Source organism: Hetaerina americana, unplaced genomic scaffold, assembly GCF_022747635.1.
Source record: "Hetaerina americana unplaced genomic scaffold, ioHetAmer1.1.p SCAF_38, whole genome shotgun sequence".
Lineage (NCBI taxonomy): Eukaryota > Metazoa > Arthropoda > Insecta > Odonata > Calopterygidae > Hetaerina > Hetaerina americana.
Genome location: NW_027286963.1, coordinates 3,017,657 through 3,045,104, shown reverse-complemented (window position 1 = coordinate 3,045,104; position 27,448 = coordinate 3,017,657). Strand labels below are relative to the sequence as shown.

At 35.9% G+C, this 27,448-nt stretch overlaps 2 protein-coding genes across 2 annotated transcripts in view; one reads left to right on the top strand and one right to left on the bottom strand.

The window, feature by feature from the left end:
- The window catches only part of LOC139691593 (breast carcinoma-amplified sequence 3 homolog), a 43,582-nt gene extending 40,912 nt beyond the window's left edge, over positions 1–2,670 (top strand). Inside the window, exon 8 of the mRNA XM_071589489.1 lies at positions 1,489–2,670. Within this exon, the coding sequence (XP_071445590.1) occupies positions 1,489–1,724 (236 nt within the window). The 3' untranslated portion in view covers positions 1,725–2,670. The remainder of the gene's footprint in view (positions 1–1,488) is intronic.
- A 310-nt stretch (positions 2,671–2,980) lies between these two features.
- The window catches only part of LOC139691592 (gem-associated protein 5-like), a 30,947-nt gene continuing 6,479 nt past the window's right edge, over positions 2,981–27,448 (bottom strand). The window contains exons 5-20 of the mRNA XM_071589487.1: positions 26,722–26,830; positions 24,949–25,111; positions 21,947–22,033; positions 21,041–21,164; positions 19,490–19,689; positions 18,294–18,433; positions 16,839–17,010; positions 16,567–16,689; positions 14,613–14,825; positions 14,116–14,263; positions 13,286–13,379; positions 11,026–11,189; positions 8,839–9,058; positions 5,342–5,602; positions 4,122–4,317; positions 2,981–3,677 (exon numbers count right to left, since the gene is read on the bottom strand). Of these exons, the coding sequence (XP_071445588.1) occupies positions 2,992–3,677; positions 4,122–4,317; positions 5,342–5,602; positions 8,839–9,058; positions 11,026–11,189; positions 13,286–13,379; positions 14,116–14,263; positions 14,613–14,825; positions 16,567–16,689; positions 16,839–17,010; positions 18,294–18,433; positions 19,490–19,689; positions 21,041–21,164; positions 21,947–22,033; positions 24,949–25,111; positions 26,722–26,830 (3,100 nt within the window). The 3' untranslated portion in view covers positions 2,981–2,991. The remainder of the gene's footprint in view (positions 3,678–4,121; positions 4,318–5,341; positions 5,603–8,838; positions 9,059–11,025; positions 11,190–13,285; positions 13,380–14,115; positions 14,264–14,612; positions 14,826–16,566; positions 16,690–16,838; positions 17,011–18,293; positions 18,434–19,489; positions 19,690–21,040; positions 21,165–21,946; positions 22,034–24,948; positions 25,112–26,721; positions 26,831–27,448) is intronic.

The following is a 27,448-nucleotide window of genomic DNA, read 5'->3' as shown; positions in this document are numbered from 1 at the left end:
TTACATATGCAAAGTTCCCAGTGACCAGCAAATGTGCTTTTGTTTCGTTAGTGCCAGGAGTATTGTAAAACTTTCTCAGACTTTAGTCCTTATTAGAAATCTATAATATGCCTAAAATTAAATCCCAAGGTGCAATCACCATGTATGCTCATGGAACTTTTTTAGAGTTGTATGCTGCTTCAGTGTAAACCTTAATGTAATGGTTAAATGGGATTACATATTTGGAAATATCCTCATGACACATCCATTCTTGAAACTTTCATCATTCCATTCCCATTGGTTTGCAATAAATGCAGAAATTACTTGTACAAAATTTAAATTAAGTAGTAAAAACAATGTATTAATTTTTCTTTGAAATTACTGTTGCTGCAGTTAGCAGGTAAGTGAAAATGAGTTCCTGTGTTTAAATAAATGGTCTATTTTATTTTTTATTTGTTAACAGTAAATAATATTAAATTCGATTCATTTTAAATAATCATACTTTGCATACTCCCATGAACTTGTCCGTCACTTATTCATTAAATGAGTCACTTGGGATTTCAGTAGTAGTAGTAGTAGTATTTAGGGGAGGCGACCGACAGCCGAGGTCATTTTGCACCATAGGGGATGGACAGGAAAGGATGAAGGGTGGAGAGAAACCCGGCATTGGCATTAGCCTACTCTTTACGAAAGGTGCCAAGGGGTCCGCGGCTTAATGTCCCATCCGACGGACGGCGCACTCACTTAAAAGTGCCCTCCACAAAGCACCTCAAGTAGGGGTACCACTGAAAAATATTCAACACCACCAGGATTTGAACCTGGGCCCTCTGGGTGGGAAGCCAGTATGTTAGCCCCCGCACCATCTTGATCCCCTTGAGATTTCAGTCATTGAGGAATACATTTGATGCGACTATTATAGCCAATCCTTTATTCAGCTTAATTCTTTAGCAATTTGGGTCATGATGAAATCTACTATAGACTCATCAACTCAAAAATATTTTGAAACATTCCAAACTCATGTTATTTAAGGAAACTTTCATATTATACAAAACTAATGGTGTAAAGAGAAGTCTTCATTCTTTTTGGCTGTACACACTTTAATTTCAATTTATTACTTGCCATCGACGAGATATCTTTAAATGTGATATTCCTGCAATTTGATCGCTATTATGTATCTCTAGCTTAAAAAATTGAAGATGAAAGTAAAGACAAAGTTTGAATTACCTTTTTGCTGTTAGTTTTTTTTCAGGGCAGTCTCCTCCTATGAATTCAAAATTTTTATAAGGTTTTAAAACTCCTTCTCAGGAGGAATCTTTGTTGATCAACATTCAGTTCTGCAAACATGATACATTTTTTTGATTGCTTACATGTTCTTAGTCATAGCTAGACTCACTTACCTCATAAGGTTAAGTACCCTCTTGCACATGACTGTGTTTGAAAGGGGGTAAATGTGTTCCCCCTCCAAACAAAAAAATCCTGCACAAGGAACACAACCATTTGAATCCCCAGGTGGCAGCCAGAGCTGTGACGACCACATAGATGGGCGATCCTTTGAGGATGACGGAGATGACTACGAAGACGACCGCGAAGAGGAAAGAAGTTCCACCGGTAGCTTCAGTTCAGCCAGCAGGGCTTCCTTTGACGCAGTGCATTGCTTTGCCCAGCCTCCGCCTTCCTCTTCCTCCTCATCCTCCTCGTCTGCCACACCTGCCATGCCCTCCCCCTCAGGTGGAAGCACATGGTGAGCTGGAGCCATACCAGTGGTGGTGCTTCGTGCACCATACTACTCTCTTGAGCCATGTGCTACGCATCATAACAATGCCACTCTTGAACGAGCATTGGAAAAGAGTTTACCTCTATGGCTAGGAGTAAATTATTGTCGCTATTCAAAGACTTTTCATTGAGTAATTTTCAATCGTCATGCCCCTCCCCACTCCCCCTGCTTATCGAAACACTCAAGCATGAATTTGGCCTAATTTTTCTGGCTTCAAACGGTATGATACTTATTTAGAAATATCAAATTTTTGACCATTTCTTTGATAGTTTTTTCTGATAATAACGACTTTTATTCTCAGGCTTTTTAAAAGTAATTTAAAGAGGCTACTAGCACAGCTTCTGTCATTTGCTCATTTCTACTGAGTGAACAATGAAATTACTTTACAATAACTTTGATGCAATTTGTACTTTTAAAATGATCTAGAGAGAAACAAATATGTAGATAATTTTATCTAAGCAAGCAGTTGTCTGTAATACACGTACATTCCATTCGAGCATTTATTGCAATAAAATGGAATATACTTTTTAACTAGTGGAAATTCATGAGTATTACCACGCAAAATCTATTTTGTAACTGGTTGTTTTTAGCCCATGTCATATTTAAAAAAAAAAAATATCCTTTCTGGGGAATTTTGATAAAGGCGACATTAAAACTGTTTGAGTCGTAATGTGATTTGTTTGTTCAAAAATTTGCCATAAAAAGAAGTGACTTACTCCAAACAGAATCAATGGTTAAATCTTCCAAATTATTAAAGAAAATTGACATGGTGTACATATATTTTTGCAAAAAATAAGAATTGGTGAATTGACCTAAAAATTTTTAGGGTTTAGTTTAACCAACAATTTGAAGAGGCTAATTTCATAGACAACATATCATTTGGTACAAACTAATTTTAAAGCACTACTCAATATATATGGCCATTGTTTACTTATTAATAATAGCATTTTATATGAATTAATAAGACATTTCTCTTATAATTCTGGGTTAAAATAAACACAACAAAAAATTTATACACAGTTTACATTGTTTTTATATAATTGTAAATGGAGAGAGAGTAAGTATTGCTTCCGAATTGTGTCTTAAAAAGAGTTCTTTAAGACATCTCACCCACCATGTTCTTATACTGGCTGTAAAGAGCTTGTATCATGAATTCAGTTCTGAATAAAAGGAATAACTGTTTCTAATAAATGTTTGATTTATTATGTCAAACAGCATCCTTTTCAATGCCCTAAAAACTAAAATGCAATCCCACTGCTGATTTTATCCTTAAGCTTCTGCACATCACAAGGCAAACAATCTTCTTCCTCACCATAAGACTTTACAATCATGTCACACACATTTCTTAACTTGAAAAAACTGATGAATGGATTGGGGGCTGATATCCTGCTCCTTTCAAACAGTTCCTTCCTATCCCTGAGTACTCCAATTTCAGCTTCCTTCACACTTATGATAGCCTCTAAGGTTTTCTCCTGAGTTTTACTCCCCGAGATAGGAACTGCCTCTGCTCCCTCACCTGTATTGTCTGATTCACCATCACCTAAGCCTTCTCCCTTGGGAGAGCATTCCTTTGAGTCTATGCCATTTTCACCCACTAACGGCTTATCCAAAGCACCCGAACAACTGTTCTCACCTGCCATCCTGGATTTACTTTTTGCCTTGATCAGTTCCTGCTCCATTTTATGTATCTCCATCTCTACCTTGAAGTAATCGGCCACCTGAGGATCAAGAATGTCCTCCAGGTTACCAAGCATGAATGCTGCCAGCTCCGACCAAGGCCACTTGTTTTCATTCTTGACCACCCATTTTCCCTCTACCCACGAGACTGCTGCAAACACAGTGTATGCTTTTATGCTCCTAGTGAATCCTTCAGGTTGAGAGTCTGCTCCAAAACCTTCAAAGAGCTGGGTGATGCTCTCAGGACCTGAAAATTGTAGGTGGTTACAACCTTCTAACAATGATTCTCTTATTTTGTTTCTTTTATGCATGTAATAAATTAAATTATGGTATACACGACAAGGTATGATTTGGGGAGAAGAAAAGTAGATACGATTGGCAAAGCCTATTGTGATAATGAAAGTTCCCACAATTTTCTTTACAGAGTTCCCAACTTTTCTTCCTGTAAAGTGCTGCCAATGTATAATCCATTAAATCAATATGATTCCTTGAACAATCGTTCAAATTTTACATTAGAGAAGATAAAAAGTGGGAAAGATGTAAAAAGATAAATTGAAGAGGTTCATGGATCTAAAATAAACCATGTAGCAATAAAACCATTAAAAGCATGGGAATCAGACTACTATAGCCACCCTGAATTTAAGGAATGTAGGAATAATTCTGATTATCAAATGCTTTATACTATACAAACCATTTGGGGCTAGCAGGCTGCATAACTTCAGAAGACTGTGATTCCATACATCTTCAGATTTTGCACCCAACACTTGTTGGGAGTAGCATAATGACATGGCCTTTAAGATGTGATTCCATTTTTTCAAATTGACCTCTCCTTCAGACGAGGCAGCGCATATACTTAAAGCAAGCTCCTCTGCTAACTCTAAAAAGAACTGAAAAATAACCAAACCATAAGTAGTAGTGGTAGTTTTAGGGGAGGCGACCAACAGCTAAGGCCATTTGCACCATTGAGGATGAATAGGAAAGGGAAGGGTAGAGATAAACCTAGAATCAGCATTAGCCTACTCTTAATGAAAGCAAGAGACCCAAGTAGGGATTGGGATACCACTGAAAAATATCTGCCTTCTCCAGGATTCGAACCCAAGCCCTCTCAGTGGGAAGCCAGTACATTAGCCACTGCACCATCCCAATCCTCACCAAATCATGAACAGAGTACATATAAACATGTACATATGCTTACATTTTCATACAAATATGGGGAAAATGAATAAAAACAAAAAGAAAAAACAACATTTTGAGGAAGGTGGAAGTGTGTAATTTCCAAGAAGAAAAAAGCTTTCTCCATTGGGCTTGAACCATGAGCCTTCGACTTTCCAGGCCAATGCTCTACTAATTGAGCTATTGATGGAACAAAATTACCACTGCAATCCTTGGGGGATTCATGCAACAAGAGATGGCACTTGTGGGTGCTGTTTCATCCACCACCAGAGGAATGAACACGGCAAGTGTATCAGGGAAAGCATTCATGCGTTATCATAAAGAGTAAGTAGAGTCCATTCAAAGGCATGCACAGGCAGAAGAAGTAAATGAGTCTCAAGGGACAAATATAGGTATATTTGTTGCATTTCCACAAAATAATGTTTTCAGCACTCTGCGAAATGTACTGTAAAAACACAAATACTTTTACTTTGCCTTGCTTATTTTTGCATCGTTTTTATCTGTTACTGTCCTGGATTTAGGTTCATTATTTGCCGCTGCAGCTAGTAAAAATTAGTGTTGCAGCGGTTTAGAATAAGGGGTGTAAGGTGCATTACAATACTGCATTAATTTTAAAAATTCCGGTCAACAATGTCTTAAAACAGATTCCTTGGCCTTTTAAATACTTTATATAAATAGAGTATTTATCTGATGGGTTGGGTTTTAGTAACATTTAATGTTCAAGAAAACAAAACTCACATTTTTCACTGCATCCGCAACTTTCTCCCCTCTCCAGTTGGAGATGCATGTGTATGCTTCACTGGCAGACAGCTTATCATCATTACTCCACGGCAGTGACGTGAATGACTTCAGGATATTTTGTGAACTCTGACCCAAGCTTGAATCTCCTTCTTTCCATCTTTGTGTAAGCCATTCACACAAAACATTGTCCCCTCCATTCTCATGAGCCTTGAAGCATTCCTCCAATTTCCTTTGCAGTTCTATTACCAGGGAAAGGGGCTGGAAAGTTAAAAAAAAAAATAATGCTTTTTTTTAAATCATTAAAACATTTGAACGAATCCTTGACATTGATGAAGAATTTGCTGTCAAAAGTTTCATGCCAAAGTTATTTAAAATAAAGTTTTACTTATCATTTCAGATTGCTTTTGTGAAACCGTACATACATAGAATCATACATAGGTTATCCTTTACTTTTAAAAACATAGGTTATCCTTTAACATGAATAATATTAAGATCAGATGTCACACAATTTTCTTCAAAATCTCCAATCTATGATTCCTAAAAAATGGAAAACACAAAATCGAGGCGAAGATATCTCAGGTCTTCCAGGAGTCAGGTTCTACATTTCACCTAATCTTCAATATGTCTCATATACAGTGGAACCTTACTTACCTTGCACATCATACCACGAGTTATTCGCATTACAAGCAAAAATATTGGTCCTGAAAACAACTCTCTTTATACGAAAAGTGAAGAGTCAGGCTTGATGTTGTGGAATCGAAACATAATTAGAACTTCATTGCAATTTTCCACAGTTAAAACTTTATTTTGACCATGGTTTCGATACACTGTATCATCATCAGGTGAGGGAAAGTACAAGGGGAAGGAATATATATACCAAGCTACAAGAAGGGGTGGCAGGGGAGGAAAGAGCGGGGGGAAGGGGGGGTTTGTCATGAAGAGAAAGGCAGGAAAAACCAATGGAACTGCCTTTCTCTTCACGACAAACCCCCCCTTCCTCCCCTGCCACCCCTTCTTGTAGCTTGGTATATATATTCCTTCCCCTTGTACTTTTCCTCACCTGATGATGATACAGTGTATCGAAACCATGGTCGAAATAAAGTTTTACCTGTGGAAAATTGCAACGAAGTTTTAATTAACTCTCTTAATGACTGTAAGTGACTACAAGCAAAAATATTGGCCCTGAAAACAAATCTCTTAATGACTGTAAGTGACTTTTCACGCAACAAGTGACGAGGGGAGGGAACTCCCTGATTCATTCCGTGCCTCCTCCTGCTCTGCGTGCTGGCTCTGTTTGTCTCTAGCACTCACTCAACTAGCATATTCACATTGCCAGTGATCAAACATTTTGCCAAACTAATGTTCAAACATATTATTCGTGATTTTGTTGTGCAAAGTTTATTAATATTTTGCGCATAGTTTTAAAAATGACCCAAAGAAAAATCCATAAGAAGAAAGTCATAAGAGAATGAAAATAAAAGTAAAAATGAAAAGTAAAATAATTGAAAATCAGGAACAAGGTGTGAGCATATCTGATCGCACATCAATAATCAACCAACATCAACGATTGGCTTTTTCTTCGAGAACACGGATAAGACTAAGGAGATAGAAACTTCAAATAGAGCAACAAGAGTATCTACAAAAGGTTACATATTCTCGAAAAGATGTTGAAAGATTGCTTCTCATATGCATAAATGAAAAGCATTTGCAATACGACACCATTAACGAGAGTATAATTTGTGAGCAGGGGAAAAAGATTTTTGCCAACCTTGTTAACTAAATGTCAGGATCATCAATGGCCAAATAAGTATTTAAGGGGAGACGGGTGAGTTTTGAGAAGTTAACAAGAAGAACCATCTGTTGTGAGGTATGGTGAAGCAGCAAGCTCCAAGTCAAAGGCAGTGGAGAACTTCATCAGTGACTTCAAAAAGCTCATAGATTCTGAGGGTTACCTTCCAAAACATGTTTTTAATTGTGACAAGACAGTTCTCTTCGGGAAGAAGATGCATAAGTGAACTTACATTTGTGCAAATAACAGTAGAAGAGAATACATTACCCAACCATGAGGCAATCAAAGGCCGTCTCACGCTGCTATTTTACACAAATGAGAGCAGCAATTTGAAAATCCAAATCCCTGCTTTTTTACCATTTAGAAACTCAATGAAGCTTCAAGGAGTGTTACGTCCAAAACAGCAGACTAAATTAGATGTGGAGGTCACAGGAAACTTTTGCATTGTACCATGTGTGTGAGGCATCACCCTAATAAGGCAGTGGCATAAATTTATTTTACGATCATTCTGAGTCTCTTTTTTACCAATATCTGAAGCATTGGCGAAAACAATAATCTCTAGATAGCTTTCTAGTAAAAAGGAATTAGGTATGTACCATTAATAATTATTAATTTATTTCAATTCTTTTTTTGCTTTTGAGTTTGCATTCCTGGTTGCTCTATTCCACAATAGAAGAATATGTGAACATGATCCAAAATCCTAAATAATGGGTAGGTAATTAAAAAAAATTAAAAATTGGCAATATTTTCCACAAAATAAAATTTATTAATGTGACTGGTTTCAATGTAACTACATTATGGTCAGGTCGCATTGATAAATTTTATTTTGCGGAAAATATTGCCAATTTTTAATTTTTTAAATTTAGTTATGATATTCCACAATATCACGCCTGAAAAGTCTCTTTTTATTAATGAGTAGAAAACTTTTTTGAAAAAACCTTACACAGAATTTTTTTTCGGCATGGAATGCATCATCATATTTTTCATCAATAAAAAGTCGTTTCACAAAATGAGTGTTTCACTTTACTAGAAAGATTACCAAACTGATTATTCTCATATTATGAGGTTCCACTCCATTGTATATTGTACAGCTACTGCATCATAGAATTAATATATTATGCTTGTACCTGCTCGAGGGTTCATTTGATTTGGCTGTGCGGACATGAGTGGCAGGGCAGAGGGACCAGAAGTGACCTGTCAAGCCTGAGACAGTCATCACAGATGTTCTGTGCACACAACCTCTTGCATTGCGGCAAATAAACGGTGTAACTGTTAATAGCAACTTCAACCTCAAACAATACCCATAACCAAGCCACTATAATGCTCATACATTGTATTCAGGACTTCAATGCTCATACTTTCACAAGCAACAAAGCTCCAAAGTCTGTTTTGAACTCTTACCATTACCAATTATCTCCCAGTATGATGCAAAATAAGTAAAGTTCATGAATGTCCTAAGAAAGTTCTAATACCATTAATTATTAACTCTAGAAGCCCACATAAACAATAATGTGTACTCAACCACATAGAAATTCACAGTGGAAAAGGATTCTGCAATACCTTACTTTAATTACAACATCAACATACCAAAAATATCAGAGCTTTATCTCTTGAAAATAAGCAACAATGTATTGCCTACATTGATTAAATATCAACAGGCAATTTGGGTCTGATTTCTATAAATCTACTCCTCTTAATGACTAACCTTCAGATCTTTCACTTTATTGACGCAATCCAAAGCTGCATCCCAATCATTGTTCTGAAGGTTTATATGCATACACTGCTTACTGAACATAAGAGCAAGCTGTTTCCCTTCATCTCCAGCCTTCAGAGCCAGAGCAGCTGCTGTCGCTATGCACTCGGGATAAGTAGATCTGTTGGCAAGAGCCTTTGCTGCCGCGAGGTATTCTTCAGCTGCAGTGAAACTGAAGTGAAAGAATTAGGTGTTACTTACACATGTTCACTGAAAACTCAGCTTTCCGAAAAATTTTATAATTCAGAGTAAAAAATTGAACAGCCTTGTATCTAAGGGCAAATGCCACACTTCCGATGGCCCATTTAAAAAAATCCAAGAGTTCTTGTGAAAATGTTGAATATAGTTTGAATTTTGAAAGTGAAGGGGATCATAACAACAAAATCAATGAATACTGCATAGAGAGCACTGGAAGTTAAAAGTAATATACATGGAAAAGCTGTGAATTTACTGATGTCCTGAACAAATTTTTGCCAAGAAATAATCTGCATGAGCAACTGGTAAAGAACAAGAGTATGCTATTTAGCTCTTTATGTGTGCAATTACATGCTTTGAACTTGTATTATTAGTCATTTCTCCTGAAGAATGTTCTCATAGGTTTAATCTTGATTGCAGGAGTACAAATTAGCTCCTACCCAATAATACCTCTGATCAAGGCCTGTTCAAAAGTGATCATTAACTTTTTATCCCCAAAATTCTTTAGCAAAAATCACATTTTAAATTGAAGGGCATCGCCTCAAGGCTTAGCTACGTGGAATTTCTCCGCCATTGTAGTAAAAAAACTCGGTCATTCCACAATTTACAATTTAGTTATCACCCAATCATGGTTTTGCTGCTGCATGACATCATCAGGTAATGAATTTATTTAACTAGTTGCCTAACGTTAAAAAGACTGTTCAATGTGTTATATTGAAAGTAAAACTATTACTGTCGGTCATTGAGGGGATTTTATTCAATTCAAGAGGTTATTGACACATCTCACTTTTGAATGACGGATCAAACTATATAATTATGCACAGGGATTTCAGTTGTTGACGATATCTTTTGAGGAGACCAACCATTAAACCATAAATACATAAATGTGAACTAGTTTAGTTAGTATTATTTACTGTAATAATTCGTAATGAAAAGATAATATTTGCTGTCATAGAAACTCATAAGGCAAAAGAGAAAAATTAATAGTAACTCCAAATAAAAAGGCAAGTCAGGGGCTTATGAATAATTCCTTTACATGTCAAGAGTTTATACATGGTTTTGAATCCTTGGTAATACTTTACCATTCAAGGAAGGGTTGAGAAAATAGATTATCTTCAAAGAAATGCAGGGGGATATCAAGACAGTTACAGTAAAGAAATCATCCACTGATTGTGCAGTGAAATGCAGAAATTTCACAGGGCAAAAATTGTTTGCATTGACCAGGATTTGAAGCCAGATCCTTCAATTTTCACATTCCAAGAAGGTGCATTGGTAGCTTAATTGGTTCAAGTACTCAGAATTACAAATCAGGAATTCAAATATGCACTCTTGTCACTATCTGTTACAAAAATTTAACATGCTATCAGAGTTTCCAAAGAAACTGCGGGAGATGCCGCTGGGTTTGAATCCCATTCAAGGCGAATGATTTTTACACTCAGAAAATGTTGCATTGAAATGCTATCAGAGTATTGCATACATATTTTTACTTCATATCAAAAACAATTTATCATCATCTAACATTAAAAACTCAAGTGTCAATTCTTATGAGACTACATCCCAGAATAACTTTCACAGACCAAACGTGCATACTCATTCAACTGCAACGGGACCTAATCCCATGGCATTAGTGTTCTTTAACAAATTAAGCGGTAAACTCAAAAGCAATTTGCAAGATGTTACTTTTCAAAAGAAAACTCAGGAAATTCTTAAAGATCTTCCTCTTTGATTTGATCCAGGAGTTTCTGGAGAAAGATAATCTCTCTCCAGAGTTTAGTATATGTTTGCATACACTATTGGTGGTGTTATTAAGTTTACTTGTATATATTGCTGTTTTTGAACTTCATGATTTTGATATGTCCTATATAATGCATGCATTACAAGCTTTAAACGTTGGATATATATACAATAATAATTATTTTTTTAGGAACTCGAATTACACCTTACCACATGGCAGCGACTTCATAGTTGCCTTTATGGAAAAGATTCCATCCCCACTCTACCATTATCTCATGCGCAGTTGGGTCATCTGGAGCCAATCGGCAGTGCGCAATGGCCAAGGCTTCTCTATAGAGGGATCGACTTCTTAGAAGCTTAATCGCATCATCAACCTTTGAAACAAGAAAGGAACACGTGAAATAATATCAACATTATAAACAAAAGCAGCATTTTAACCATGGATATTTTTGCTTATGCTTTCAGTGCATAAAAGTTCTAGGCCTGGTGAGATGGAAGGAAAGAAGATTTTTGGGAGAAATACATAGGAGGCAGGAGAGATGAATGCAGACAGAGACTGAATGAAGGGGGATAGAATATATACGGAGTAGGCAAGGATAAGAAATATAATGATGGAAAACCTGTAAGAAAAGGTACAGGTTTGTATCCATCTAAAACTTCGCTTAAATAGAAGACTACCAAATAATAATTTCAGTGCACAACCTTGTAGGTGGGCGGTCTCAATGCAAGGCTCCTCTCTCTAAGGAGAAGTGAAGAGAGTTCATTGCAAAACACATTCTGATCATATAATTTACCATCTGGGAACAAGTTTAGTATTTTCTCAATACATGTCACCAGTCCAAGAGATTGGGTAGGTGAAAGGGAAGTGGAGAATACTAGGCCATTGAAGCCTGGGTCTTGGATGGACGGAGGAGACAGAATTGGTAGCCTCCTGTGATAGGGGAACTTTCAATTCACCCTCAGAAGAGTAGCAAAAAAAAGATAACTGTTCACCATGTCAAGGGTTCATTCTACTTTTAAAGCCTTTTTGAGAACCAATGCAAAGTGCTTCCAAATCCATTCAGGGATTGATTTTAAGAATCAGTAATTTTTTTAACATGGTTCAACTAGTGCTCTTTCCTGAAAATTTAGAGTGAAAGGGGGGAAGAACACTACAATGACTGCGGTCCAGAGCTAAGATGTCTACACCCTTCTCTCATGCCTGACAATTATTTATTTATTTATTTATTTATACAGTATAAGTCCGAAAACAGCACATTAAGGCCTTTACATCGAACTATTAACAACGATAACAATGTCACATTTACAAACACCCAAGCCCTAGATGGAGGGAAACTCACCCAGGCGGGAATCGAACCCGCGACCCTTAAAGATAAAATGCACATCCCCTCACCAGAAAAATTACAGATGGTACTGTGGTGAATATTTCAGGAAGCATAATAATTCTCACAAGTAATTTGAACATGCCATGCTCGCGAGCGCAGTAGGAACCAGTTAACATGACATGCTCGGATCCAATCCAAGAGAGTTTCAGGATGGACAAACCGAGTTGAGGGTTCCCGCCCTACTAATGACCATACCCCCCATTAGGGGTTACCGTCAAATAACCAGGCCACTTTGCCTGCTGTTGGGCAGATAAATCAGCATCATCATAATACCCTGGTCCAATAAAAAACTGAAAGATGATTTATTCAAACTTTGAATTTATAAAGAATTGTCAAAATCATTTGTAAATTTTGATATCTTACACTAAAACTGCAAGACTTCAACAAATATTTTTGGAACATTTAAAATTTTAAAAACTAGGAGCGAGTTTTCTGGAAGTAAAAAAGGTAAACCTTATGATGGCAAAAATTCTGGAAATTCTTGCAAAAGTTCAAACCACAAAAAACATTGGAAGACAAATAGCAAAAATAAATCACAACTCTAGGAAAACCAATCCTAGGATTTTGATAGCCTAAAGTGATGATAGTTTAACCCTGTATATATTGAACTGATTTCTATCATACTAAAGGGTGAGTTAGCTATACCAGACGTTTATGGCTTGAGTAACAGAAATAAACCATCAGGTAATGCAAAATCACCTTTTATATAAAAGTTCCACGTTGTAATAAAATGATGGCTTTGAAATGTTCCATAATTTATATTTAGACCCAACGTTTCAAAAGGCTAATGCGATGTTCAAGGTTACAATTACATTCAAGTTCTCATGGAGAAATATAATTTTTTGTCTAAACTGACATACTTTGAACCTATCCAATGAAGAGCATAACAAGCTGAAAAGCATTGAAATGGTTAAGTTTGGCAAAGAAAAAGGCATAAACACTAAAGCCAATTCACCCAAGCTTATGGACTGATGGTATTTTTTTTCTTGTTTCCCACATAAAGTGAAGGAACTCACTATTAACTTATTATGCATGCAATCAACCTAGAGTCATTTGGCATTCAACCGACTAAATCAAAGCTTTACCTTATGGCAAGCAAGAAGGTAAGTCGCTGCATGGTTGTATTTTCCATTTGCTGCCAACTGTTCAGAGTAAGCTTGACAGGCCTCCACCCACAGCCTGAAAAAAAATTAAAACTTTTATTATTTCTCTGTCTCTCAAGTAGAACTGCCCAAAAACCACAGACAGACATCCTAGATGTATTCCAGTATTGCTGCATGGGGGCACCCATATAATTCCATGTACCTCTTTTGGCTGCAAAAATGAGCAATGAGAATCCTAAGTAAAGTTCCAAGGATATGTAGTTGTAGACCTAACTTTAAAATATTCAAAATCTTAAATATTCCCTGAATGTTAACAGGATGCAGCGCTTAAATCTGGACTAACATGCGTTTCCTCCAATGAGATTTCTTCGCCAGGTCAGCGAAACCTTCCCCAGACTTCTCTGAAGCATTATACTTAACCACAATACAGTAAACAATTGATCTGAGGTACGAGAAGAATCAAACTATTTCAAAACATAACGCCTGGCGCGAACACTTTCGGTAATAGCGGCTCTTTGATCGTACCCCACACTTGTTAGTTAGTAACATCTTGGCTATTTTGAGGTTATGACTGTTTACTAGATACCTATAGCTTTCAAGAATACCAACTGCAAACTCCAGTGGAACTACAATATGGTGACTACATCAGGTGATGATGATGTAATACATCGAAACCCGGTCGTAAAATATTTAAAAAATTTTATCAAATGGAAAAGTGCTTCGATCAGTAATTCATTCCATATACCCTTCTATTAATGTTCTCTTTACAGCCAGGGCATCACCTATTCTCCCCAAGTTTGAAGTGCACTTACTTATGAGAAGCTGTGGGTGCCATGGAGACCAACCAGTCAGATAGGTTTCCCTTGGCAATGGCATCTTTTATCATGTCTGCAACATTTCCTCGCCACAGCTCCATCAGCTGGGCCTGCTCCATGTTGCCTTGAGATTTGTGATGCTCCTCTGCCAAACAGAAACGAGTATCATTTTCAATCTCAAAACCACTTTTAAAATTCTCTTCATACTTTAGATTAAAGAGATTCCCCTGAACATATTCATTCTATCATATTCTCTATTCATGTCTAGAGATGAGAGCATGTAGGAATCAAGAGTCAATTAACAAAACATTTACAGACTCAAGCTTCTTAATGACATGTATAGAACCATTCTGATCTGTCTTTTTGAGACATGAGGATGAGTGGGAGGTTGAATTAGATCAAAATCAAATGTATAAGAAACAAATTTTGTTGTCATGGTTTACCCAGTTGATATTTAAAACTAATGTCAATGGTTAAACATTTTATGCACTCACCCTCTTTCTTCAACAAGTGATGCATGTCATTCCTGTCTCCGAAAAATAGTAATTTTGCACTGTTCGGCTCTTCCCTTGCCTCCAAAGTCCCCTTTTCTTCTTTTTCCAAGAGTCGGCGTACACCATTAACCATGCCAATACCACCGGAAACCTTCCATGAAATTGGAAACAGTGATCCCTTCCACGTAAAGCTACCTTTTGAACTCTCTACATCTGGATAAAGAATAACATTGTTTGATCAGTATTGCTCTTCAGCAATCATACTTTGGTGAGGAAAAGAAAAAGAATTATGTACAGTTGAATTACTTCTATAAATAAAAAGAGTTCTGCGATTCTTCTTAAAGATCCCATCACAAAGCCACCACCATTGATTGAACAGTTGGGCAAGATAATACTCAAAACATATACGGTTACATTCATTACTTTATGGAATTGACATATACACATAGATTAAAAAGTTTATAACCTATTCTACAGTTAGATGGTAAACTTCAAAGCATTTTCACATAGATAAGGCATGCACTCGGTGCTCATGAATCATATGCTGAAGATTGAAGCTGAAGGCAGAGTTTGAGAAGACAAGGATTGGGATGGAAGGAGTTTTTTTAATGAGAAGCTGAAAAAGAGGCGTACAAAGAGGGGGAATTTTTCAGTGATGACAGGGACATCAAAAAGAGGTAAGGAATTACCTACAGGGAGGGACTTTACTATGCACTCTTACTTCTTACCCCCATTGGACTAAGGGTTACATTTAAAACAGAGTTACGTTTTCATGAACTATATAGAATGGACAATGATGGCCACCAAATGGTACAATTAACAAATGACAATACAGGTTCCTTCAGTGTTCCAGTCCTCCAAATGTGACTCATAGATGACCTGACGTGTAAGTTCTTCTTACAATAACTACTTGGCAAGTCAACTAAAAAACCACATATGCAGATTAACCCCAATGAAGAGGGCAGCACTAAGACATTGCCCTTTTGTGACCATTCAAAAAACCCAAAGGTACAGTGGTGTAAATACCAAACACACCAGGAGGTGAGAATACAGAGCGCCATGCATCACAATGCTATTTTAGAACAGAAATTTGTTTCATCCCCAAAGATATACCGTATCAAGGTTTATCCATAGTCAAAGGTAAGGCATCAATGAGCGCACTGGACACACTATCCCTTGTTTTTAATAGGAAGTACAGAGTACTTCTGATAACATTCACCGGAAGGAATATTTCAAATTTGGAATAAATTCATAAATGTATTAACATCCTGGACCCAAAAGATAAATGGATGAGTTCCCAGCCATGGGTTTACTCAAGAAATTTGCCATGCAATTTACTGAGGAGGAATTATCAAGTTTTTTAGAGACTTAAAATAGCGGTTTCACTTTTGTGCTAACTTATTTTTTACTAGTTTAAACTAAGAACAATTGGAGCTTATTTCCTTTAGATATCAATTGATTGGTGAGTACAAAATGATTATTGATGATGTTACTTAAAAGTAGCTGATTCATTGAAAGTTTTCTTGAAAATGTTTAGATTCATTCAAATTAATATCATCACAGCCTCCGGCAAGTAAAGAATCTAGATGGCCTCTAAAGTGAGAGGAAGGGGAAGGGAAATTTCAAATGGGAACATAAATAATTTGATTACCATTTCCTTAAAATGAGCATTGAAAATCATGTTATATTTTGAAGAAATCACAGTGATCTAGTACAGATGGCAATGCATCTTGCAGTAGATAACTTTTTGATTAGAATATGGTAGGTATTTAAAAGGAATGTTGAGGATTTCGGTAATATCCATTTTGAATTTTATTAAATTCAAAAACATTCCTAAAGGCTCATCCCTCACCCTCATTGGATTGACACCCGTCTACAGCTCAACTGCTGAAGGGTCTTCAGAAAAACGTATTAATACACAAAAACAAAGAAGAGACTTTTGCTCCTGACTTACCTTTAACAGATTTGGCAACAGGCAAACTGGCACTACTTCCACCATTGGCCGTTTCTACCTTCTCCGTTGTTTCAGCAGAAGCCACAGTGACAGGGGGAGGCTTTTTCTTAGCACTTCCACCAGCTGAAGCAAAAGGAAGATATTACATTTCAAAGAAAAAATAAGAAGCATTCTCTTTCAAATTAATTCCACGATATTTATTATAAGGGTGGCGATTAGAGAAAAATGTGCTCAAAAAAATGGGGCAATAGAGCAAAGAGAAAAAGACTCACTGGTAGATTTCTTAACATATTTGCACATTGATATTCTCCATGCACAGAGGGTGAAATCTGTCGAACCGCTGATGATGACATCTGGGTCATAAGAGCTCCACATGCAAGCTAGCCCAGCTCCTGAATGTCCCATGAAACAAGCTAAGCATGTTTCATGGATCACGTCCCAAACCTAAAAGGGATTTTTCATAAAAGAGAGGAGAAAAAATATACAGTGGAGTTATGGGCAATCACTATTTATTATTTCAGGAAACAACAGTGGTTAAAAAAATTAACTGGGCTCTGTTAAATTTGGCAAAATGCAAAAAAATGGATAGCACAAAACTGTTTAAGTTAAAACATTAAAGACTATCGACCTTTTATTTTATAAAATCAATAACTTTTAAGAGAGCATATGTATTTAGAACTTGCATTTCTTAAAAAGCATATCTACAGAGTGCGGCGCTTAAATCCAAATAAACATGCGTTTCCTTGAATGAGATTTCTTCGCCAGGTTAGCAAAACCTTCTTCAGACTTCTCAGAAGCATTATACTTTGCCAAAATATCGTAAACAGTTGATCTGGGATACCCAAAGAATCAAACTATTTCGAAATATAATGCCCAGTGCTAACACTTTCGAAAATAGAGGCTCTTTGATTGTACTCCACACATGTATGTAACATCTCGTCCATTTTGAGGTTACGACTGTTTACTAGATGCCTATCGCTTTCAAGAACGCCAATTGTGACCTCAAGTAGAACTACGATATGGCAGGAAATTCAAATTGAAATTTGTCTGGATTTAAGCACTGCACCCTGAAGGTTTAAAAGTATTTTTGTTTGCCTTCATGATTATAAAATTATTGATAAAATTATCAATTAAATTTTGAGGTGCTAGGGAGAGAATATCCTGGATCATTCGTACACAAACATTTGAAAGTTTACTGCATTTAATACATTATTTAAACAGTCAGTGAAGCGGGGATAAAGTAATATGCTAGCTAAAATTGATTTTTAACACTCAACATGATGACAGTAATGAGAGGAAGATGCTAATGTAAACATGATGATAAATATATACTTTTAATCCTGACAGATGTGAATTATTCTGAATTTAATTGACTCAATAACTCTTAATTTGGATGCTTCAATTACAAGGAAATGCATTTCAACTTGCACAACTCAAAGTTTATAACCTACCAAAAACCTCATTTGAGCACAAAACCTTTTGGTTAACTGACAGCAAAACCTATCAGATTGGCATATCAAAAGCTGAAGGCAAGACTGCTGTCCTTTTTGAACTGAATTCAATTTTATTTAAGCTCAATCTCTTCATTCTCACCAGACCATTCCAGGGGAATTTAAACCTTTGGCCTTCAGGTTAGTATCACGAGTGCAGTAATAACCACCTCCATGTAAAGTTTGGGATTTTCACAACTTAAACTTTACATTGTATCAGAAGTCAATGAAACTTACCCTGATAGTGTTATCATAAGAAGCTGAGCACAGCTGGCCAGATGAATGAGGACTCCATGATAGATTGACTACCTTCTTCTGGTGACCAGATAGTTTGGCAACAGTTTGGATCGGATTATTATATTCAACTCCTGCCGTCACTAGATTTTGACAGAATTCAAAGAATTAGACATTTCAATAATTAAAATATAAAACACATAAAAACCACTGAAATCACCTGATTCCCAATAGCCTTATAGACATATACATTTGTATGTTTTAGAGCATACAAGTACTTTGTATCTAATATAGCAAATGAGGGTGGAAATCCTGTTCCCCTTATTTGCTGTTCTTGATAAGCAAATCTTTACTTTGGCCTGCCATTTCACTGTCCAAGTATTACGGAGAATGAATTATCAAATTACAAATATCATCAAATTAAAAATTAATTTCAAGAGAAAAGACTTTGTCAAGTGTATTATTAAGCCTGAAAGTCATATTAATAAAATTTGCAGTCTCAGGCATTACTTTATGGAGTTAGCATAACATATTGAAATGAAATGAATTTACTTTATAATTCCACACACTTTGATTTAAAAAACCCGACACAGGTTTTGGCATTAAACATCATCATCAGGTGGTCCTCATAGAAGTAAACTTGGTATATACACCTGAGATATAATATGTTGGAGGGGTAAAAAGTTTACAATGTACCTGGGAAGAAAATAGAATTAAATCTTTGACTTAGAAGAGTGATAGGTCTTGGAGTGGGGAGTGGGAGGGATACAAAATTTCGCTGGCAAGTTCATCTTTCCAACGGACACATTTCGAAATTTCTAACTGCTCCAAAGCATCGAGCCTTTGACCTTTATTTTCAAAATGAATGATTTTTGTCACAAAGTCACTTTTGTGATCACTTTCGATGAGGTGTTTTGCAAAGAGGGATGTTATGTTCTTATTCTTTATTATATTTGAAATCAGCTGGACGAACACACTAGACCAGTACGAGCACCAACAAGGAGATAACCCAAACACTGTGTGCGCCTGTGAGTTGCCACTATGCAGTTCTCCTACAACAGCGATGGCAGCATTGATACGTAACAAGTGTTGTCACCTTTCACACGGACCATGTATTATGGCGGGTGGTTGCTTTTCATTTGAATGCCCCTCATTGAATTAATGTGAAAAAAAAAACATAAGAATGAAAAGATAGTCACCTGCTTTAATTAGGTTTGTGAAGTCATAGACATGAATTACATTCTCATTGGATCCTGTTGCCAAACAATGGCGCATTGGTGATAGGCCTGTGTCTGACGACGTGCCTATTGGGTGCCAAACCAATGTCATTAATAGCTTACGATGAGCATATAAAGTATAAACAAGCTTCAAATGGGGAGGGGTGAACAGCTGCATAGTCCTGTAATGATAACGAAAAGAAATTTTATTATCACTTGTATAAAACAATGAATGAACAACATAGTTGCAGTTCGTCCATTAATTTTACTGTGCATTAACATCTATAGTGCTTCAAAAGTTAAACTCACACTGTATACACACACATAAAAGATATTCATGAGTAGGAGCTGCCCTCTTAATAGTAAAGAACAACAATGAATAAAATTTGAATGAGTAACATACAACAAACATCATAAATAATTTCAGATGCTCACAAAATTTAGTCTGCAAAATCATTTCATGGCGGGGGACAGGAATCAAGCAGGACACAATAAAAATATTTTTCAGAACATTTGGAATCACAAACTCTCCACAGAATTGTTAACATATTCTATTTTATCTCACAGAAGGAAGCTGATGCAAAAAACTAAGATGCACGATCACAATAGCAACATTTTAAATTTAAAGAAAATACGGAATAGGCACAACAGTAACTTTGATGAGTCACCCACAATTGTAAACATGAGTAATAATATTATTTATTGATCGAAATATTTTATGTGGATAAAATGTATTATAGGTCATTTGAATACATGGCACAATAGAGGAAGAACATGTATATAACAAATTTATAAGTCCAAAAGACTTCCAGAAAATCGTGCATTTTATACGTAGTGCCTCTTCTCTTACACTAAATACTAAGTTTCTTTTCAAATTATGCCCTAGAAGAGGAATTTCTTATGCCAGATGGCAAATGGTTGTAGACTTAATGGCTAAGTGGAAGGGACCATTGTTTATTGCTGTTGACTGACAAAACATGCGCACATCCAATCTTTCTCGAGTGTTCTGCTAATGTATTTGAGCATTGGTAATGAGTTCACTCCTGTAGTCCATAATATAGAGGCACAAGTGGTTAATGTACAAGCATGGCAAGGAGAAAATTTTCAACTCTTTACAGTATGCTCTACAGACTTGAGGAGCAGGTATTTTTGTTACACACCTTATACCTCTCTTTTGCACAAGAAACACTTTTGAAAATCCATGAGATGATTCCCAAAAAATGATGCCATTAGTTAAATGTGACTGGAAGATACAAAAAATATGCCAATTTCCACACTTCTAAATCAGCAATGTCGACCAAATTTCACAAAATATGTAAACATTTAAATAGTAGCTTTAAAATAAAAATCTTCAGAATTACTTTAAGCAGACCATCCTCCTCACAATAGTATGGCAGGCCATCACCATAGTAACATATAAATAACCACTATGCACTACTTCATGAATCAAATAACACTACATTAATCAATTTGATGGAATAAGTATACATATTCACATTTGATTCTTAGAATGAATCGGCTTAAACAACTTACCCATCACTATTTCCAACAGCAAGAAGAGAGTTATCAGGTTTCCATGCAACATCTGTACAAGTACCCATCTTCCTTTTATGTTCCACGTCACTCCCTCTCATGAGCAAACTCATTCTTTTAGGTTCTGTAATAAAAATTTTTGGAAATAACAACATATTTATGGAACCTAGCTAAATATAGTACTCACATGTGAATAAAATTAACTACTTCTTGCATTCAACAACTTTGAAGAAACAAAAGAAAGGACCAAAAACTGAAGAAGGACCAGTGTAAATCATAAAGAATATGATAAGTTTATAAAAGCCCAAAATCGCATAAATTTAGGGAAATAATATATATTTAAATACATTGATTCCCAATAAGTTGCACATAATTTTACCAATATTTCTGGCCATTGTATGTGAGTGTCCACTCTAAGTATGAATTTTATGTGAATACTGAAATAAAATTATGACAAAATACAAGTTTCAAACACAACCAAATAACCAAGGTGGCAAGGTGAAATTGAGCTTCTTACGGAATTTTTAAGAACGACTATTGCATGTGAGATAATTTTTACTTTAGCTGTTCAGGGTTAAAACCCTTTTCAGCTTAGAGAAAAAAATAGCAGAGATCTATGAATGACAATTACAACAGTCAACTGAATCCAATTAACACGTCCCAAATCAAAAAGATAGATTGGTACACAGTTTTGTAGCTATACAGGATAATATTGAAGGGCGTGAAGAGAGAAATATCTACATAAGAAGAACAAAATGCAAAGGGAAGAAAATTTAGCACATGAATCAAGGAACATAAAAAGCACAGTGAAACCAATTAAGCCCTTCCCTCAATTATCAATACTCTTTACTTTTAATTCATGAAAAGTGATACATTTTCTAATTTTAAATGTTAATTTTTAAATACCTTTTTCTGGTGCTTCAGGATTGTACTGGAGTATTTCATTGTCACCACAAGAGTAAAGGCAGTGCTGAGGCAGGGTTTCCGTGTCTCCTAATGTAGAGAAACAATGAAAACATTTTGTAAATAGTCTGCAGGTGCTTTCGATTGCTGATAGTGTTACAACTACATCTACACAATACCTTGCAAGCCACTGCAAGGGCACTAGCCATATATGCCAGGATAGTAGTTCACATATGCATTTGAATACTTGAGGCATGTCTCTTAAGTCACTACAGTTTCTATTGACTATCTAGAGATGCCATCACGGAAGCATTCGTCCATTTTTACATTGGTTTGAGTGTATTACAGATATCCAAGACTATTGAAATTCCCACTGATTGCAAAATAAGCACTACAATTTTTTTTCTGAGCGCAAAAGATGTGAGAGGTCGAAATTCATTGGTAAATCAATTAAGTGTGCGGAGAAAACACAATGAGCGATAGAATCGAAAGAAAATGGGCAATGGCATTTAATGATTGCAATACTAATTTTCAATAGACATGGGATGCACAGTAAGATTTCGTTGCTTCATGACAATACCCATCCAGTGTGGGACTTGTCAAATCCAAGATCTCATCACAACATAAGGTTGAGAACAATTTGATCACCCTCCATTTAGCCCACTCAGGGATGACCACTTGTTCCCACACTTTAAATAGCATTTAGGCAGTCAGCAGCAGCAGACGATGATAATGATGTCTAAACAGCCATTCTGCAGTGGTTGGTAAATCAGACAACGAAATTCAGAAGTTTGTTGTACAATATGATAAGTGGTGGAAATACGAATATTAATATTGGAGGAAACTATGATGAAAAGTAGATTAAAGTGCAGTTTTTCATGTAAAAATAAGATTGTTAAAAAATTGCACTTGTGCCCTTGAACATCAAAATGTTACTCCCTCATATATTTGCTATTATACAAAAACACTCATGCACGTACATGCTTATATGCAATATATATAATATGATTATTGGTGTGCTTTGATAAATCATTAAATTTCAGTAGTAGTTTTGAGGGGAGGCGACCGACAGCTAAGGTCATTTGCGCCATAGGGGAAGGACAGGAAAGGATGAAGGGTGGAGAGAAACCCGGCGTCGGCATTAGCCTACTCTTTACGAAAGGCGCCAAGGGGTCCGCAGCTTAACATCCCATCCGACGGACGACGTACTCACTCAAAGTGCCCTCCACAAAGCACCTCAAGTTAGGGATCGAGATACCTCTGAAAAATATTCAACACCGCCGGGATTTGAACCCGCGCCCTCAGGGTGGGAAGCCAGTACGTTAGCCCCCGCACCATCTCGATCCCCTCATTAAATTTCAGTCTTTTAGCATTCGGGTACTATGGTTTGATTTAGTCACGAATGCGTGTAATGTGAGGGAAGAATGAGCTATTGAATCTGTCAGTGGGTTTATCTCTCTCTTCTTTTATCCCAGTGGTTGAATCTACAGTAAGATGTAGATGTAGCCCTAAAAATTATCTTTAGCGGATGCAGGCTTCTCATACTTGAGTCAGATTCCCACACAAGCAAACTTGTGAATGACAAAGTTAAGGTTAAATCACACTGTTAATTCAACTCGGGAATATCCACATCCATGCTCACTTGCCATTCACATCTGAGGCTACACTCTAACTTGTAAAGCTTCTGTGGGAGCTAATAAGCATATGACCCACTAGACTAACATGGTGTCTTCATACAATTTCAATGAATTAAAAAAAAAGTCAGTGACATCAAAAGTCTCTACTTCGATTATTATGTAAATTCTAATGAACAATGTCAACCAAAAGTGAATGAAAACTAATTTTTGTCTCTCCTAAGGAAAGACAAAAATCATACTAATCATCAGGCTTATATATTTTCAGATGAAGTAACCTGTCAAAGGTATTGATAGATAGAAAACAAGAACTACTGAATAATATCCCATTCACTCATAACATTTGAAAATCGTACAAGTAAAAAAAAATCATTTATGCAGAATTCAACATTTTGAACTATGAATTTCATGCTTACAAAACTTGCAATCCCTTTGAAAACCATTCAGACTAACAGAGTTAAAACAAAAGATCAAATGAAATTATTCATCCAAACAGCTACAAAGCTTCAGAAAGCCTCAATGTCATTTACATCAAGGGTTTCTTTAATCTCTACAACAAACCACCAACAAAAAGTAAATAAATGGCTAGAAAACAAAAAATTGAAATTACGAGCAAAAGATATTCTCCAAAAATGTTGTCCAATAACTTTTATCAACACATCAAATTTAACAAGCTATAATTTGGATTTTGTCTATACCAAAAAAAAAGTACATTATTCATTTATACACTGCCTTAGTCATGCTGTGTTCACATATAGCGAACTTTTTTATGTTCTTTTTCCTTTACCAGTATTTAAAATGTTTTTGCCTATGGCTAATAAATATAATTATTATTATTAAACAAGCAGAGAGGTTCATTAAATCAACTGGGAATTCTAGCAATTTCTATTAATGAAACAAATATTATTTAGTCGAACCAATAAGTAAAATATTTTAGTAGATGCCTTCTAGATGCCCAGTTATCTATTTCAACAATTATCCTAGCGACTCAAAACTGAATCACAATGTATAAAAATAAAATGCTTTTGTGGAGCTGGGAGCTCTGAGTTTTCTTTGGGTGTGGAAGATGCACAAGGATTGGGGTCAATTAGGAGAAACTGTTACATGGTAAGCAGAATTGCCAGTGATTACCAGGCAAAGAGGGAGGGCATTATAACAACAGCTAGGAGGAGGTCAGGTAGCTCATATGATAAAGAGCCAGATTAGAGTATGTCCATTATTTCTAACGATAGCCCTAACTGCAGTCAACACATATTATGCACCTGGAAGCAAATAATATTTATTAACCTGAAATGCATGAAGTTGAAAGAGTACTTATAAACTTCACCAGTTAAAAAAAAGTTAACTATATAATTTCACACTTGAACAAACCTTCTTTATAGCAAGGAGGACCCCAGGAGAGGGAATAAACTGCACTTTTGTGTCTCAGAATGAAAACCACTGGCAGCCTCCCTGGTGTAATATCCTGAATTCCAACCCTTCCTTCATGAGTCCCAAAAGCCAATTTCATTTCTTGCATAGGATGCCATGCAATCTAGAAGGAAACAATAACAACAGAATGTATTCAACCATCATAAATGCAAAATGCCTTCATTTCTGTTTTCAAAGGGACTAAATTGAACTATGGAATTATATTTATGAATTATCTTAAACATGGGTCAGTGAAATACAGGTAAAATAAATAAATGTATAAATAAATTCCATCATACTTTGAATGACAAAAGAAAAAAACTAATTTTATTAAATGCTCATTCACAGCACACATATTATTGAATTGATATAATAATAATAATACATTTATTTGTCTGGAGATTTGTTGCATATTCATACATACACAAATATAGGATATATTATCTTAAATACTAATTATTTTAAATACATTAACATTTGGGGAAATAAATAAAAAAATGATTATCATTTAGGATAAACATTGTTCAGTCTTCTTAAATTATACATCGTTAGTGGATTTGTTGAACATGTTGGACCATAATGCAAGAACAGAATGATACAAATTTGATAGAGGTGAGTGATTGAGGCATGGCTAGGAAAGTTCAACTCTCTTAACACACTAAAATTTACTGAAAACTTGAAATCAACCTCCCATTTGCTCACAACAGTGAAAAACTTCTAGAGAGTGGGCTAAAATGGCACTTTCCCTATGAAAGTAATTCGGGTATTAAGACAGTAGTTAAGAGAAAAGAACGTATGACCTTGGACAGGAAACATGGAAGGATTTATGACAGACATAAAAGAGATGACACATGTAGGCATGAAAATGTCAGATGACTGAAGGGTTGAGCACATGGCTGCATCAAAAACCAATGTTAAGAATGACAAATAGTGGAGATGAAGGCTCGAATACATGATAACTTTTTTAAAAAATGGAATAGAATACCAGCATCAATAACTTGATTAAGTAACAAATACTTGGCGAGAAATAATGAGCTCCACGGCCTTTCAGTTAAAATAAGAGGGGGGAAATAAACTCCAACGGCCGTAAATTATTACGGCCATTGGAGTTTCTTCCCCCCTCTTATTTTAATAAATACTTGGTTGGAGGAGTATTTTATGCAGCAAAACAAAGCAACAGAAACCTTGTGGGTGCTGCCTCATTGTTATTATTGACTTACAAACATCTTACCTTGGACTCAGTCAAATTGCATCTTTGACCACAATGTATAAAAGTGCCAAAATCAAGGCAATAACAAGATGAAAGTTCCAAACAATATGTTTCCAGAAGGAATTCAACAGTTTCGATGGACAAGTTATTCCTACTGGAATTCTAGCATTGCAGTGTCTTTGCGGACAGTTAGTGTGGGGTTGCAGTTGGCATCATCTGGCCATAATTTCTTCTATTGCATTCTAACATTAAAGCGTCACTTTAAAGACCACAGACATCAAGGAAATCTGTGGCTAGCTCAGTTCAGCCATTCATGCAATTCACTACCATAACATTACATTTAATCATGAACCAAAAAGTAATATATGTAAGCTAAATACTTCAATTTGCTGTATTGCATATGCTGTTGGATCACAGTGAAATATGTCTTCATTTGAGTATCGCTGGGAATGTTACTCCAGTATTATAACTAATGATTAGAAGTAGTTGCATACAAATAGTCATGAAAATACACAGCCACTTACAGCCATCACTTTCCCTTTGATTTTCTGCCATAATGTGCTCATCTGTATTTCTTTGGTGTTTCCTGTGTTCCATATTCGAATGGAAAAATCTCCAACACCAACAGCAATTCTGTTAATCAAAAGAATAATGAAAGAAACAGATTAGATTGGGTCTACAGTTTCAATAATTTTTTGGGTATTAAAAATATACATTTTGCAAATAGAAATAGAGAAAAGACATGAATAAATTATGAATGTAATTTCATATTGCTGGCTTGCATAGACAAAGCCATGACCATGCTATTGATGAGCTAAAAAGATCTGATTTCATTTAATGTAGCTCAAGGGAGCTACATTAAAAATCTTGATCTTTGGAAAGACAGTCAAATGCTGAAGACTTTGGGGAGGATGCTGGAAAAGAGTAATGTAGAGGGAGGAAAAGAAGCATTTTGGATGGGATTAAGTGAGTTAAAAGAATTCAGAGCTGAAAAATGATGTGATATGTAGCATTGATTTAAAGAATATTTCTCATCTTGTTAGCATATAGTTTGGGAGAATATTCAGTAGTATTTTGAGCCATAATCCATCAAAAACCTATCCAAAGCCGTTAAAATACTGCTAAAATAATAAAGTGGGATCAGTGTGGTGCATTATCATTGGAAGCCTACTTATTAGAGGAAGGTATTATATAATCCCTGTAAACTTTCACATACAGAGAATCTCAGATCAAATTTTTGAGGGGACCAGT